Here is a 16,102-nt window from a genome sequence, read left to right as displayed (position 1 = left end):
TTGTGAACAGTAGGGACTGAAGCAGTGCAGTTTTATAAGTGACAAAAAAAAAAAGGCACAAAAAGCTGTACTGGAATAGCCCACTTGCTGGATGACCCTAAGCATCCAAGCTCTTAAACTCATATTTATGTATTTATTTATTTGGCAGACGTCTTTCTGCAGTTGCACATGTAGCAAGTTCAGCTAAAGCTTCCTGGCCGATAGGTGGTTGGTGGCGGGGAAGCTCTTCATACAAGCGCCATTGCGACAGTTGCAGCTTTAGGGTTAGAAATGCATTCCAGAAGTGAGCACAATCGTATTTTTCAGATGATAAAAGTGGTAAATATTATTTAAATGTTCTGCCACTCAAAGCTTAACCCTTTAACACAAATTTGTACTAACCGTTTGAAAGTTTAGAAATGACAGACAAACATTGTGCTTTGGTTTTGATTTTATTATAATTATACTTCACCATTTAGAACCACACAAAAATAAATGTTAATTTATACATTTATAAGCATTTTGGTGGGTTATTTTCTTCTTTCTAAATGCACTGTAATCACAGTTGGTAATATGCTGCTTGGCAGATGTTGTAGTAAACTATGCACCCTGAAACAAATGGGAGATTTGCAATACATTACTGGAATACCAATGGTCTTGCAGTTATTCACAATCCAAACCTGTGCAGCCACAAGTGTACAAAAAACATATGTTCACTGTTAAAATTATATTACCAACAGATGAGAAAGCATGCAAATCAAGGAATAACAAGAAAGTCACACAACTGGTATTTTGACTGCTATATTTTCAAAACCTGTAGAAAAATATATATATATATACCTTGTATTATTTAAACTGTACACTTTTTTCAAACATTAATTTACATGAAGTATTCTCTTATCTACTAATACTGCTTACAGTTTATGCTGCTGGAATGTGCTAATTTTCATACCCACTATACACCAACATAAATTAATGCCAATCAAAGGTCCTGTCAATCAGTTGAAAGAATTTCCTGTTTGGCTCATGAAAAAACTGGTATAACTTATCAAGTACTGGGGAGGCAACTTGAGGATGTGCTCTTCCTTTCGACTCATGTAAACACCTCTCTCTGCCATGGTTCCTTAGACAGTAAAACCCTTTTGTTTTGTTAAAATAAAAGTTTGAGGCATTGATTTGTGGTGAGAGGTTTAAAAACCTCTCAACCCTGGTCATTTCTGGAAGAGGGTCTTTGATCAACATGTCTCCATCGACCACGTGAATGTGTGATAGAGGAAAATACTTTAACCAGTTCTGCATGTGGATGTAATACAGACTTCTGTTTAATGCTTTGTAGTCCATGTTGACGTCCCCATTTTTAATAAGCACAGTCTCAATAGGTTGGTACTGCTTTTTCTTCAGCAGACGATTGTGAAATACCTGAGTGTAGTCCGAGAGGATTCTCTCAGTGGGGTCTCTCAGTATCAAGAGGAGCCTGGTGGCACTGTTCATCGTATAAATTCTCTCTGGCACGTTACTGGAAGTGAAATAAGCGGGAGTCTTCTCCACTGTGATTTGATGGGGGTATGAGAATGGCATCTGACTGGCATACCATTGTAAGCCTTTCGCAAAATTGTCCTCCCAATCAAAAAAGTGAACCTCGCTCTCTGCTGCTGCAATGCTAGGGTGGAGGCTAAGCATTTCAATTAACGCTCTCGTCCCACCTTTCCTCACTCCGATGATAATAGTTTGAGGCAGTTGCTGTCTGGTTCCATTAGGATGTACAGCTGATTGGGTCTCATTTTGAATGGAAGATGCACTTCGTTGCTCATAGTCAACAGTCTTTGATGATGCTCCAGCCTCATCATTTACAGTGGGTCTAGATGGAACAGAGGGTGGCTGCGATACAAAGAGAAACAGTCCAAGCAAAAAAGCTGCCATCACAGAAGTCCTCATTCTGGTTTTATTCAGCCTAGTGAAGAGACTGGAAATAAATTCCACATGGGATAAAGTTTGAGTACCAGTAACCTACAACTTGAACTTGAAGATTCCTCAAGGAAAGATGTTACTGAAAAAAAAAAAAAAAAATTAGAATAAAAAATTACAAACAAAACTTTACTGATGTTTTTAGAAACACTTAAACTAGGCCTTTGTGTGCATGCTGTAGTTTTATAATTTTACGAACTTGGACACTGCTGTTAATATCCTGGGCAAGTTTTCTCAGGCTATCAAATGTATCCAAGGTGGCTGGATTTTTATTAAAGAATTCATCAGATTATTATTTAAACAAAAACAAATATTTTGTTCAAATTTGTTCTATTTATTTAAAAAAAAAAAAAAAAAAAAAAAAGCAGACCTCAAGGAAGTTAGTTATGCACACACACACACACACAGTAGAACCTCATTTATCCACACCCTATTCACCCGTGACTTCAATTGTCCGCAGCTCCCTGACGAGTTTTAGCTCTGAAATAAATCAATATTTTGCCTCACTGAAACAAAAGACTATGGTGGACAAAAGAGGACTTACAGCAGTGAACCGTTTAAAAAAGCTGTTATGAAAAGAAAAAAACACACACACACCTGCTGGTACGTATTTTGTTGAATGACTAAGAAAAGTTAATTACGCAGCAGGCTTATTTAGTTTTAAAAGTTTTTTTTTTTTAAATATAGAATTGTATTTTTTTTTTTTGAAATCCCAGAAAACTAGCAACACAGCTACCATTACTTAATATTAATGCATGAAATAAATTAGTGATAACACCTTGTGACATTTATAGCTGCTAGACACATGACTTGGTTTAAAGGAACATTGTGAGCTGAACAGCTTATTCCCTGCATAAAATGCATTACTACAAAGCTATAAGATCATATTTATTTACTTATTATTATTAATATTACATTTATTTTTGGTAGCAATAAAAGCTAGGAAAATGGGGTTGGAGGTGTATCATATTTTGAAAATATTTTGCTAGGAGTAACACTGTCAAAGCACACACACAAACATTCTTCTGTCTACATCTTCAGTAAACGCTAATTTGGTTTACATTATTAGTTTGTGCATTTTACTCATGTATTCTAGTCTAGTCCTTTTACCCCTCCTGGACTACATTTGTGTCTTTGCCTCCCCTAGTCTCCCACACCGCGGATAAACCGAATTCCATTGTATATAAGTGTGGTAAAGTGGTTAAAGTCCAGGGACTATAAACAGAAGATCACCAGTTCAAATCCCACCTCTTTCACTGTCTGACTCATTGTGTGACCCTGAGCAAGTCACTTAACCTCCTTGTGTTCCATCCTGCGCATGAGGTGTTTAATCAATGTCCTATTGTAAGTGACTCTGCATATAATGCACATTTCACACCCTACCTCTATAAAGCACTTTGTGATGGTGGTCCACTATGAGAAAATATATATCATGATTGACAATCTTTTACTTTGTATATTTTTCTGTAAATACTTGACAATGAAAACACATGTTACAATACTGTATGTGTGTATATATATATATATATATATATATATATATACACACACATTCAATAGTGCTGGTATTGCATACAGAAAATTACTAGAGATATTGCAAATATTTAATTTCAAAGGTACAGTATGAGATTTCTACTGTTATATAAACATTACAAACAACCGCAACTCGTGATATTAATGTCTACCAAGTCAAGGTGAAAACATTAATGTTTATCTGTTGTGTTTTCCTTGTCTACATACATTTTTGTCATCCAATAACTAATGAACATAAAGCACAGCACATTGCAAGATGGTGTTAAAATGTGTGTTAATACAGCAGCATCAGTCTCTACAGGCTACAAAGAATGAAACGTAAGGTATGGAGAGACATGTACAGAAACATTATCCTAATTGCTAGCTGTTACAATGACTAACAAAGACAACGATTACCATTTATTATTCACCGATTACTACTTCCATGGACTTCTGAGAGTTCCTTGGCTAATTAGATGTTCAGTTTTAGGGTCTATTATTATAGCATAAAAATAGATATTGTATTCAAAGCAAATCACAAGTGAACAGCGAAATAAAATTGAAATACAGCACATAATCTTTTATACAAAAGTGGGATGCTTCAGGTCACCAGAAGATGCACTATCCCTTTCCAAAGTACAATGTAGAACACAGCAAGTTATTTTAGAAAAATAAGAATTTTGTATTATGGTAAGGGTTACTGAAAACCCAGCACTTTGCACCATATGAAATAAAACTCATGCCTATCTATATTCTTTTTCCTGATGGTAATTACACAGAAATAAATTATTATTATCTGTGCAGCCCTGCATTGCTGTTTGATTCTTTTTAAAATACTGACTTCAGTCTAAACAATGCAAAACATTCTTAAAACAGCATATAATGATAATGGGGAGGGACAGAGTGACATAGTACAATAGTGAGTGAGAGCAGGAGATAAGACACATTGGCATTATATGTTAGATACTGAAAACAAACAAGCCAGTCTGAAATGCCTCAGTACAAATGCAGAAAAAAAGAAGTAATCTTTTAAACCTGAAATTAACATTTACTTACACTTTTGGTTGTGATTGCTACATTACTCATTGAAATGATGGCAATTCACATTGACACAATACTGTGTATGGCCATAGTTCTAATCCGTAGTTACTACAGCCCAGTACATTTAGCATAAAAATCACACGACAAATACAGAATATCATGGTTATTGTTACAGCTTCACAGAACTTAAAAAAGGTTAAGAGCGGGTGGAGTCCACAACCAAGCACAGTGATTGTCCGTTAAACAGTGGTAACCCCCGCGCCTGGTGCTTAAGTTCTGTATCAACCTTGAGCGGACATGATAAATAAATTAGCCATAACATACTTTTGTGAAACAGTGAAGTGAAACAGACACCAGACCCGCATCAACTTTGTTTAAAACAAATATATAAGCAGCTGAGTTTCCTTTCTTGTTTTCAAAACCAAATAAAACCGAACCCTAATTTGGGAGTACAACTGCCAGTTCCCATCCCAGCTATAAAATAAACTGCAGCAGATCCACATACCTCGACATACAAAATATGTCTTTACGATATTTATTTATTTGCTTTTGCTGTCTACAAGATTATCTTGGCATAGGAAAACAACATCACATAGGCATCAACACATGAAACGATTTAGGCTATACAATACAATGTTATTCATATAGCTAGCCATCACTATTTGAAATAAAGGATTAAGACAAGCACGCAGCATTTCCTATAGAGGATGACGGCAGCCCACTACAGTGTTATATTCTTCAAAGACATTAATAAGACATATTGCTAAGTTGTTTTTTTTTTTTTTTTTTTTTTTTTTTTTTTTTTTTTTTTTTTTTTTTTTATAGAATCAAAGCAAACTGTCAACATGCATTTATGCTAGGGGAAAAAATACATATATAAAGTTGCGCAATTTGCTTGAATAGAGAAAATATGGTACCAAGTTCGGGAGATAATTTATTCCCAAAACTGATTTGGCAGTATTGCCCTTCAAGCCTCTACCAAAAAACAGGAATTATAACTTTGTGTACCTTTTCACTGGGTTAAAGTTGCACGTCGTAAGGTACTTAATGCTAAATGAAACAATATTAGAAAAACCGAACTACGAATTCACAATATCACTTATTTTCTATTGCTGGTTTAATTTGCTATATGTAATCCCCCACGAAATGTCCACTTACCTAGTAGTCGGTTGCCGGTGTGTGTACAGATAACAGTATTTCCTGTTTTTTCGGAGCTGTGTTTAAAAGGTACCAGCACTCAAATTATGTTTCGAAGAACAAAGACACATAACTCTCAAACGAGACACATTTAACTGAAGTATCTATCAATGAAGTAATATATATATATACGAACCCTCGGAGACAGCTGTAAGCAGTTTACTTCTCCAAGTATCTGCACTTACGCCTTGTCTTGAGTGGCATAGCAGGCAGGTAGGTAGTACCACTTACTTCCACAGCAGAGTTTCACGCCCACAATGCAAATAACCCTCCTTCCTCACTGACTCGCGTCACGGGAGTGGCTATTCGTCACGGAGCGCTATTAAAGCACAAAGCATGCATTTAACCCGCAGAGCTCGTTTGGTCCAGGGTTTTAGTGGTGACTTTCTTTTAAGACAAAGACTGTATCAGATATCACAATGTGATGTGATTTGTTGAGCTCACAAGATTATAACAAATGTTGACTGCTTTTCCATTTTAAATGCAGCTATAGTTTTGGTGTAAGATGGAGATATATGAAAGTCTAAGTAAAAACATACTGTACATATACATGTAGCAGACTCGATGAACCTGCTCTGGAGTACAATCACTATGTATGTCCGATAATTTGATGACATATTGGAAGAAGAACATCACAGGTGCGTTCCTTAAGATCAATGTTAGGAACACAGTCTACAACTTTTCATATAAACAGTCACCGCATACGTGCGTGCATGTTCGTGTGTGTGGGCAGGTGTTACTATCAATGTGGGGACAAAATTTGAGAAAATGTCCCCACAAAGACAGTAACTCCTGAAGAAAACGACGTTGTGGGGCCGTTCCCACTTTGTAAAACTCCTTTCTAAGAACTAAATATGTCTTTAAAGAAAAACTAAAAGTGCCAAAATATTTAATTTGTTTGTCGACTTTAACCCTGTGTGGAGTTTTTTCTGACTGGAATCAGAAATAGTAAATAAAAATATAATGAGAGTCAATGAGAAGTCCCCACAAGTATAGGAATACAAACATGTTGTGTGTGTGTGTGTGTGTGTGTGTGTGTGTGTGTGTGTGTGTGTGTATATATATATATATATATATATATATATATATATATATATATATATATATATATTTTTTTTTTTTTTTTTTCACAAAATATATAAACTATTACCACAGACATGATATTTATAGTAGTAGTGCTTGTGATGGCGCTATCAATGTTCACTTGTTTTGAACATTGTAGTACCTGCATTGTTGTCATATTGGACAGGTTAACATTCTAAGGTAGAACTTCAGATGGACATATGTGTTGTTAGTGTCTATTCTATTCTCAGAGCCATGACCAGCTGCCCAGAGCGACTGCGTAGCTTCCTTTTTGAACACTCCATACAATCGTAAAAAATAAAGATATAGTACATGTTACAATATGTCACAGTATGAGGGTGGAATGATTACATTATCATCAGGTAACTATGTTTATGAGATGAAGGATAGCATCTATCTCATTCTTTATTAGTTGTACTACCACAGTGAACCTTTTTAAACAATACTGACCAGTTCCATTCTGCTTTTGTAATTATTTTGAGGATTTTTTTAAAGGTGTGTTTTGAAGATTTTAAATTCTGAGACAAATAAGAAGCTGAGTTTAAAGACTGTCTGTAAATGGCAAATTACTGAAACAGTTTAATGATAACCACTGACTATTTGATAAATATAATTGACTGTCAATATAATGTATACATTTCATTTTACAGTATTTAAACATACTCTGCCCTGCGTTCAGATCTCGCTAGTCACATTGACTGAGTCAGTGCCACCCTAGCTACCCAAGGTCCCCTGTGTATTGAAAGTTTTAAGACTTTTAAGTCATTTCTCCTGTATTGTCCAACTTTGCATATGCTGTAGTCAACTCACCTTGTGTATCACAGTTTCTCGGATTTTCGTCACAGGAAACATTCTTTGTAATGGTACTCAATGTTTGTTTTTATGATCTGTCTTATGATAAGGAGATGTCTTCATAGTTACTGTAAACACAGTCAAGTCCTTGGCGAGCCACGCTGTTTGTCTTTTTTTGTTTTTTAAAATTATTTGTGAGAGTGCCTACTTTTTTTTTCTTCATGTTTTCAATTGTGAGTTTAGTGAAAGCCTGAAGTTCATTTTGAACTTTCTCTTAGTATGATGTCGTAAGATCCTTCCTGTAAAAAAATAATAAAAAAAAGTGTCTTACAAAGGCCAAATCATCCTTGTCTCACTCTCAGAATTCTCCATTGTATTAGAAAGTAATGTCATCAACAGATAGCTCATAGCTGGGAGAGAATGCCAGTACAGTTTAAATAGCATCTCAGGTAACTGAACATGTGCTAAATGCAGAAGTTTACTTTTTCACCACAGATGGCACTCTAATACATACAATATAAATTGGCTTTGACCGCTTCTAAATCTTATTTTTTAAATCTTATTTCCACCACTACAAACCTGCCAGCAGCCCTGTTTAATATTGTTTAATAAACTCTTAAGCCTGAAAACAACTATACTATTGAGTGAGGATCAAACTAAAGTCTTGTTTACTTGTGTCTGTCACCCAGGTTAACGCTATCAAAAGCAGCACGAAATCACTCCCATGACTCGCCTGATACTGGGTCCTGACCCGGGTAGAGCATACCCGTGTGAAAGGGGCTTAATATGAAAATATATATATGAATATATATATATATATATATATATATATATATATATATATATATATATATATATATATATATTTTTTTTTTTTTTTAAATTGTGGCAACTCAGCTTTCGTGGGTTATTGGAAAAGTTTTAGTCTGTTGATAATGACCGTACGAGAATAGATATTCTGCAAGCTGCACAGCGACAGAACAGGGATAGCATCAGAGATTCCTCTGTGGAGATTTTACTGTTCAAGTCTTGTCTAGCTGAAGTTGAGGACCGGAATCTCTGTTCCAACCTGCGCTTCTTGGTTTACCTGAGAGACTGGAAGGGGAAGACATGATCGCGTTTCTTCAGAAAAAGAACACCCCAAGATGGCTCCCCTCCCTAGCTGGTAATAATACTATTGAGATCAAAAGAGCCCATCGTATCTAGTACACAAAGGAAGAAGCCATGCATATTAATCTTTAAATTATTCCGATACAATGACAGAAAGCTATACTGAAGGCAGACAGGGGGGTAGTATTGTAGTGAATTTTTATTGACAGTGAGGAAGTGTTTTGGTTTAAATGCTGCTAGACATCCATTAACTTGGGGTTTGCTATTAATCTTGCAATCATTATATTTCTTTCTGTAAGTGTACTACTACTGTTATGTGATACCTCTTTGAAAGGTAATTTACCTTGGGTTTTTGGGCATGGAATCACTAATTTCAGTATGGAACCCACAGAAGCTAAACTTTTCTGTTTGATTGCTGGCTAATGTGGGGGGGGGGGGTTCAATGTTGCCTGCCCCAGCTGGTCGGTTCTGTAGAAGTAAATTTATGTTTATTTCTGTTCTTTAGTTTAATTGTATGTGTTACATATGGTTATGTGGGGCTCATTATTTTAATATTGCAAAATGCACTGAAGTATGTTACATTGCTTATATATTATTTTTCTGATATAATTGTCAGGCTGTGTTACCTTCTCTCTTTGCTGTCACCTTCCTAATGGGTATTACATCATGGAACATGCGTGGGCTAAACACACCTGTTAAAAGAGCTAATTGCCTTGATCTGCTTCATCGTAAATGTGTTATTATTTGCACTAATTCAGGAGACCCATCTAAAATCTGCACAGATTGCTAAATCGACATTGTAAAATGATTGCTCACTCTTGTGCTTTGAGTAGATAAAAGTGGTTACTGACTGTGGATGATAGAAAGATCAATCTCACTATTAATGATTATCAGAATGACACTGAGGGCTGTCTATGTTATGTACTGGTCACTCTGAATAATGTTAAACTGTGCTTAGCATCAGTTTACGCACCCAATCGGGTTTCTAGAGTGTGCAATTGTTCTTGGGGGGAACTTTACTTTGATGGTTAATCCAGCACTCAATACCTCACCAGAAAACACAGCCCTGTCTCTCCCTTCCACTTTCAAATGTTTTCAAAATTTCATGCAATAACTAAATGTATGGGATGCGTGGCATATCAGAAACCCAAATGTTAAAGATTTAACTTTTTTTTTTTTGTATATACACAACGTGTACAATCGTATTGATATATTTGTATTTCCCCAAATATTTTTCAGCATGTTATCTCCATGGATATACTGTCTGTTCTTATATCTGATCATTCTCTTGTCTTGTACTCATTTAGTTCCAGGAACTCTCGGAGCTAAACGTCGGCGCTGTAATTCTTTCCTACTTCAGAATGAAGAATTTTTAAAAGATGTGTGCGACAGTTGCAAAATCTACACATAATTATTTTGTCATCAGCGTTGTTTAATTGTTATGTGGTCTCTTCTCTTCCATTACAATTTTAATTCCCAAAAGTGGGAATGGCTCGCTCCAAATTATACATCTGCACAAGTGCTAGTCAGAGCTTCCATTTCCCTTCAGACTGTGTCTAACAGCTGAGTCTTGACAACTACAACTGCAAGTATTTATGTAAAGTATTTTTTGTATAATGTCATTCTATGTTTGCTTTATAATGATGTTTCGTTTTATTTCTTTTTATATGTTGCATTTAGTTTTATTTCCTGTTATTTCGTATTTGCAAAAAACACAAGGTTCTAGACAAGGGCCTTTAATTGTTCTGCTCGCAGCCTTTGAAACTTCCTCCCAAGTAATATCAGGAATGCTGGCACAGTCTAATATTTTATTTTATTAATATATTTTCATTTTAATATTTCCATAACCAAAAAATAGACAGTAACCAAAGAATAACAGAGTGTTTTATATAATAATGTTACAGGTTTCATACTGAATTGTTTGTATTTAACCCACCTTTGTGACCTGTATTGTAATTTATTTTCCTTTGTTGCAATGCAGGCAATAGACTTTGTACAACTTTACATGATTGATTGTGGAAAACTATAGCTTTAAATATGACTGTAGTTTCTGGTAATGGTAAGGGTGTATCATCTGTTCAGATAAGCTGCTTATTTGCCAAATTGAATACTTTTGGGATATGCCTGCTTGTCAGGTATTCGCTGAGCATTTTAAATCAAAGCTGCCGATAGGTCCCTCCATGGAGTGACGTCCTCGGTCCCACCTCAACGAGGTAATAAATAGTCACTGTGCGGAGACATCATCCTCTTTTGCATTGAACATGCGAATGCGAGTGATGTGACCTTGCATCTTCTCTTTCAGGGAATCGGGGTTACAGCCATATCCTGTCGTTCCCTTTCAATGATCGCCAAATTGAGTACTTTTGGGAAAGTGTACCAGAACCATCGTAAGGGAGAATGAGCGGACAGCATCTGAGGGACATCTCGCTACCACCACATAGTGTTGGTGGTGTGAGTGTGCAACCTCAAGGACCCTAGTGCATATTAAAGGCATAGAGGGATCTATGACATTAAGTCGGTAGAACCTGGTAAACTTATGCGGTGTAGTCCAGCTAGCCACAGTACATATATTGGCCAACGACACACCTCTGAAGAGGGCCCATGACATAGCCACACCTCTGGTTGAGTGCGCGGCCACCCTCTCAGGTGGGAGTAGGCCGGCATTAGTATACGCAGTCGAAACCACATCCACAATCCAATGGGACAGTCGCTGCTTAGAAAGGGCTTTAACTCGGGTCCATTCACCATGGCATCACATAGCATCTCAATGCCTGAATTGGGCACAGGGAATTTAACCTGCTATCCAACTCCTCCGTGAAGGGAGGGTGATGGAAAGCCTCTAGTTCCAATGACTGATTCAAGTGAAAAGATGTAATCACCTTAGGGAGGAAATCAAGGTTTGTGCACGACGACACCCTGTTTCCATCATCCCAAACACGCATACATTAACTGTGCACGGAGAGTGCCTGTAGCTTACTGACCTGCTTAGCGGAGTTGATAGCTAATAGAAAGGCTGTCTTCATAGAGAGATATTTCAGCTCTATGGTATCTATTAGCTCAAACTGGGCATTAGTTAGTGCCACCAGTACCGCGTCTAGACTGTCCCGTTCAGGTGACAGACACACAGTTGGAGTTTGCCTAGTTCTGGGTGCCAGAGTGTGCCTTTTGTCTGATTGAGGAGATCCGTACACAGAGGGATCTCCCAGGACTGGCCCTGCAGCAGCTGGCAGAGATTCGAAAACCAGGTTCCCCTGTGCCATCCGGGGGCCACCAGGAGTCTGTTGCTTCCTCTCTCCTGACCTTCTCGAGGAAGGCAGGGAGCAGCAGTATAGGGGTTTAAAGGTGCTTTGGGCCATTAGTGTGCTAAGGTGTCAACGCCTAGTTGACCCCTGCAGTTGCAGAGGGAGAACCATAGGGATCAATGGGCCATCTCTGCCGTGGAAAAGAGGTCGACCTGAGTTTCCCTGAAGCGTTCCAAATACGCTGCACCACCTGAGGGTGCAGTTGCCATTCTGATGGGTGCAAACACTCCCTGGAGAGGAGGACCTATCCTTAGACCCAACGCAAAAGGACCAGGACGACGTGTCTGCCAAGGCAGCAGAGGAATGCTCAATGCCCAGGCGTCTTACACACAGGGTGTGTTTGTCCTGCGGAGGGATTTTCCGACTGCAGGATGCGCACAGGTGGAAATTAGACATTTTAGTCAAGGTTTGTAGCTTTGGAGCGTCGACAGAGCCAAAGCACTGAAGTACCGAGGCTATGGAGCACCGGGGGCCCGAGGGTCTCGAGGGCATTGGAGTGGAAGGCTAGAAAGACCTTGAAGCATCGAAGTGCCAAGGTGTGGAGTCCTCGAGGCACCGAGGGCATCGAAGCGCTGAGGTACCAAGGCTCTTGGGCAGCGTGCCACCGAAGGCACCGCTGCACAGGCTTGAAAAACCTCGAGGGAGGCATCGAGACGCTGAGGCATGTAGCTCTCGAGGTACCGAGGATGCCGAAGCATTGAGGCACCGAGGCTCTGATAAAATGTGCACCGAAGGCACCGCTGCACAGGCTTGAAAAACCTCGAGCCATTGTGATGCCGAGGCGTGTAGCCCTTGAGGTACTGAGGATGCTAAAACACCGAGGCAGAGAGGTTGTGGAGTGTTGGGGCACCTAGGCCATCGAGGAGGTGAGGGGCTGTCACAAAGATGGCTGCAGTGGGTGACGTCAAACCAGAAACAGCAACCAGGAAATAAACAACAGAATGTTGGAGTTTGGTGAAGCTGAGCGATTGGTTTCGCTCAGCGTTTAATAATGAAACAGACAGAAAATAAAAGGTTGTAAAGACAAAACACACAGGACACGCAAAATAAAGAGACAAACAAAACAGAGTACACAGACAAATAAGGTGAGCTGATATTTAACTATTATTATTATTATTATTATTATTATTATTATTATTATAACCTCCGTCTCCAATCCTGTTCTCCACTCACTGAACACACAACTCCGAGTGAGTGAAAACATGTTGCTTTTATGCAGCTGTACCGAGACTCGATTGCTAATCAGTCATTCAATTGGAGTCTTGATACAACTGCATGTGAATTAATAAAGTGCAATTCCCTGTGCTCGCATATTATTACATTTTACCTGCACGTGAAGTGCTGTGCAATCCTCGTGCCTAAATACAAATATACATTTTAAACACTTTAAACAACTCATGTTCACACGTACCAATACCAATTATATATATATATATATATATATATATATATATATATATATATAATACCAACACACCACAAGCAACACATAACATTTACACACAACACATAACATAACAGGGGCAGGGCACTTTGTCAGAGGGGCCTATCGGCAGCTTTGATATAAAATGCTCAGCGAATACCTGACAAGCAGGTATATCCCAAAGTTATTCAATTTGGCGGTCATCTTCGAATTGAAAGGCAACCAACTGGAACCATCTTCAGAGGCAATCGCTAAATAGGTGCCTATAATATTAAACAAACTGTTTTATAACTTATTAATGCATTTCCATATTTTATTTTTCCATGGCTTTATTTATAAGTTTTAACGTGTTCACTGAGTTTAAGAATTGAATGTTAAACTATAAGTAACGTAATTAATTTGCAGAGTCAGTGTGATACCTCGAAAAAAAAAACATGCTGAGCCGATAAAGAACCTTGTAGAACACACGTGTGGTTGTACAGTAGTTCAAAGTTGCATTGCAGTTGAAATGGAAGGCTCTTTTTCAATGCTTACTCCATTACCATTAAATATTGTTCAGTATTTATCAGGATTACACATGACTTCAAGGTAATGTTGCATTTTACCCCCTGAAAATACACTTTTACTCTCAGTGTTAAAATTAGAGGGTAAGTTACTCCCAGACCCAAAACCAGATTGGTTTATGACTGCTGCACATTTGTAACATTCTTAAGTGTTTATTCCTGTTATGATTTTTTTTAAATTAAATGCCTGAAGACATTTCTAAATGTCTATTAATAAATTTAGATTCAGAATGGTCTCACTTCAGACATCTTTAAAGCCTCTGCAAGCAACTTGGTATGATATGTGGGGCTATATTTTCAAAGCGTTTCCTCCATTCTTTTTTTGACAGGAGAAATAACCATGTTAATGTTACAAAATTACATATAAAACACACTGGGAGTGCTTATGACAACTTAGTTGTTTGGTTTTAGTTTTGCAAAATTATTAGGTGTTTTAAATAGGAGTACGATGTGCTTTCTGTTTTTTTTTTTTGCCTTTCTTAGCAATTCCAGAAGATCAGCATCCTATTCATCCTGAATTCTGGGCTGAGCGGCACTGTTATCCACAAACATGTCTGGAATGTCTTGGCAAAAATAAACCTTACTGTTAGGAGCAATCGCAAGGTATTTCATGAGCACAAGGTATTCCTGGATTAGTTTCAACTCATTTGCTTGGGCGTTTTTTTTCTGCTGTGTAGTACTTTGAAAATACTGTGGTTTCTTAACTTTCTTATTGTTTAGATTCATGTTGTATGTTATTTTGTGTTTCATTCATCCCATCCAGGTGACTTTTTTAAAACTAGGCTTTTCTAAAACCCACTGTTGCCTCATTGTAAATCTCAAACAGCACTTATTTCAGTACAGCTGTCTTATCTCGTCCCTATGAAAATACAATAAATACGACATTTGTTTCTTACCTCCAAATACCTGTCAACAGTGAGCTAAACATATCAGAATGCATTCATTGTGAGTTGAAAATCCTAAACTGTTCCAAACTGTCCTGGTGAACATGCATGTCTGCCTGCAGAAACCATGATTTTACAACCTGAAATGTTAGCAAGGAAAATTACTTTTGCAAAAATGTAAGTTTAAAATATGGGAAACAATATTTTTTTTTTTTTCTGACAATTTTAACTTTATGAAAGGTTAAGTTTTGTCAACAAGTTAAACATACTGTACCTCAACACACACACACACACACACACACACACACACACACACACGCACAAACTAAAGACGTGCCCCATACCCTTACAATACACTGAACAACACATGAGATATAATAAACAATACAGACAGGACAAACACAATGACAATGCTATCACCAAGGTTGTTACAATATCATGAATAATCTTGTTTCTCGTGTGGGTATGGAGTGTGTGTGCATGTGGTGGGCGGACATTCCCCCGAGGCTATAAGTAGGGGTAGTGGCGAGTCGTGAGGGGGAGAATGCGAGCAGATAGAGACTGGCACAGTTGACATGAATGTGAGGGACAAAGTGAGAGTCTGAAAGAGGGCCTATCCTGAGAAACAGAAACGAAGAATTGCAAATCTGCAAGTGCCTGAGAAAAACAGAGAGAAAATAGGAGCGAGTGCGAGAGTAGGGAGTGAACTAAGGCCCGAACAGGAATTTGCTGTTTATTCATTTTATTTTATTCATTAATTAAAAGAGTCAATTTTGAATCTCATCTGGTCTCCCTGAGTCTGTTTCCCTCAAATAGCGCAGATTGCTGCAATATGTAAAAAACAAAACAAAACTAAAATACTGTCCTAGTGAACCCATTGTGTCAAACCATCTGGCACATCTAGCAAACCCAACGAGAGACTGTTATTTTAATAGGTTTTACAATTTTTGGTTATCAGGAACTAACAATTACATGGCATGCCAAGGTAGATTGACTATGGCATATGCAAAGCTGTCAGTTTTCTTCCTTTAAACATGAAAGCTTAACATATCTCTGAAGCCAGCTGTCAACACACAGGAAATAATTAAAGCCATGTACATTAGATAATGAGATGTCAACTCACTAAAGTAACAATAATACAAAAAACTAGTTATTTTCAGTGCTGTACTAAGTACTGCAGATTGTGAAGTTAGAGAGAAGTATTCAGCTTTTTTTTTTTTTAGAAAACTGGCTTTCTAATCATGTCTTGGA

The 16,102-nt window shown here is 37.7% G+C and overlaps 1 protein-coding gene across 2 annotated transcripts; it reads right to left on the bottom strand.

The window, feature by feature from the left end:
- Positions 1-689: 689 nt before the first annotated feature.
- Positions 690-5,920, bottom strand: LOC121324639 (heparan sulfate glucosamine 3-O-sulfotransferase 1-like). Of its 2 annotated transcripts, none has more exons than XM_041266751.1 (2): positions 5,831-5,920; positions 690-2,026 (listed from the first exon to the last, which is right to left on the bottom strand). In XM_041266751.1, the coding sequence occupies exon 2, from the start codon at positions 1,912-1,914 to the stop codon at positions 952-954; it is 963 nt and encodes a 320-aa protein (XP_041122685.1). In that variant the 5' UTR covers positions 1,915-2,026; positions 5,831-5,920; the 3' UTR covers positions 690-951. The 2 variants fall into 2 exon arrangements, with proteins under 2 accessions (XP_041122685.1, XP_041122680.1); XM_041266746.1 differs by having other exon boundaries at positions 5,656-5,905.
- Positions 5,921-16,102: the final 10,182 nt, after the last annotated feature.

The sequence above is a fragment of the Polyodon spathula genome, chromosome 1 (genome assembly GCF_017654505.1).
Source record: "Polyodon spathula isolate WHYD16114869_AA chromosome 1, ASM1765450v1, whole genome shotgun sequence".
Classification (NCBI taxonomy): Eukaryota; Metazoa; Chordata; class Actinopteri; order Acipenseriformes; family Polyodontidae; genus Polyodon; species Polyodon spathula.
This window is presented reverse-complemented; position numbering and strand designations above follow the sequence as displayed.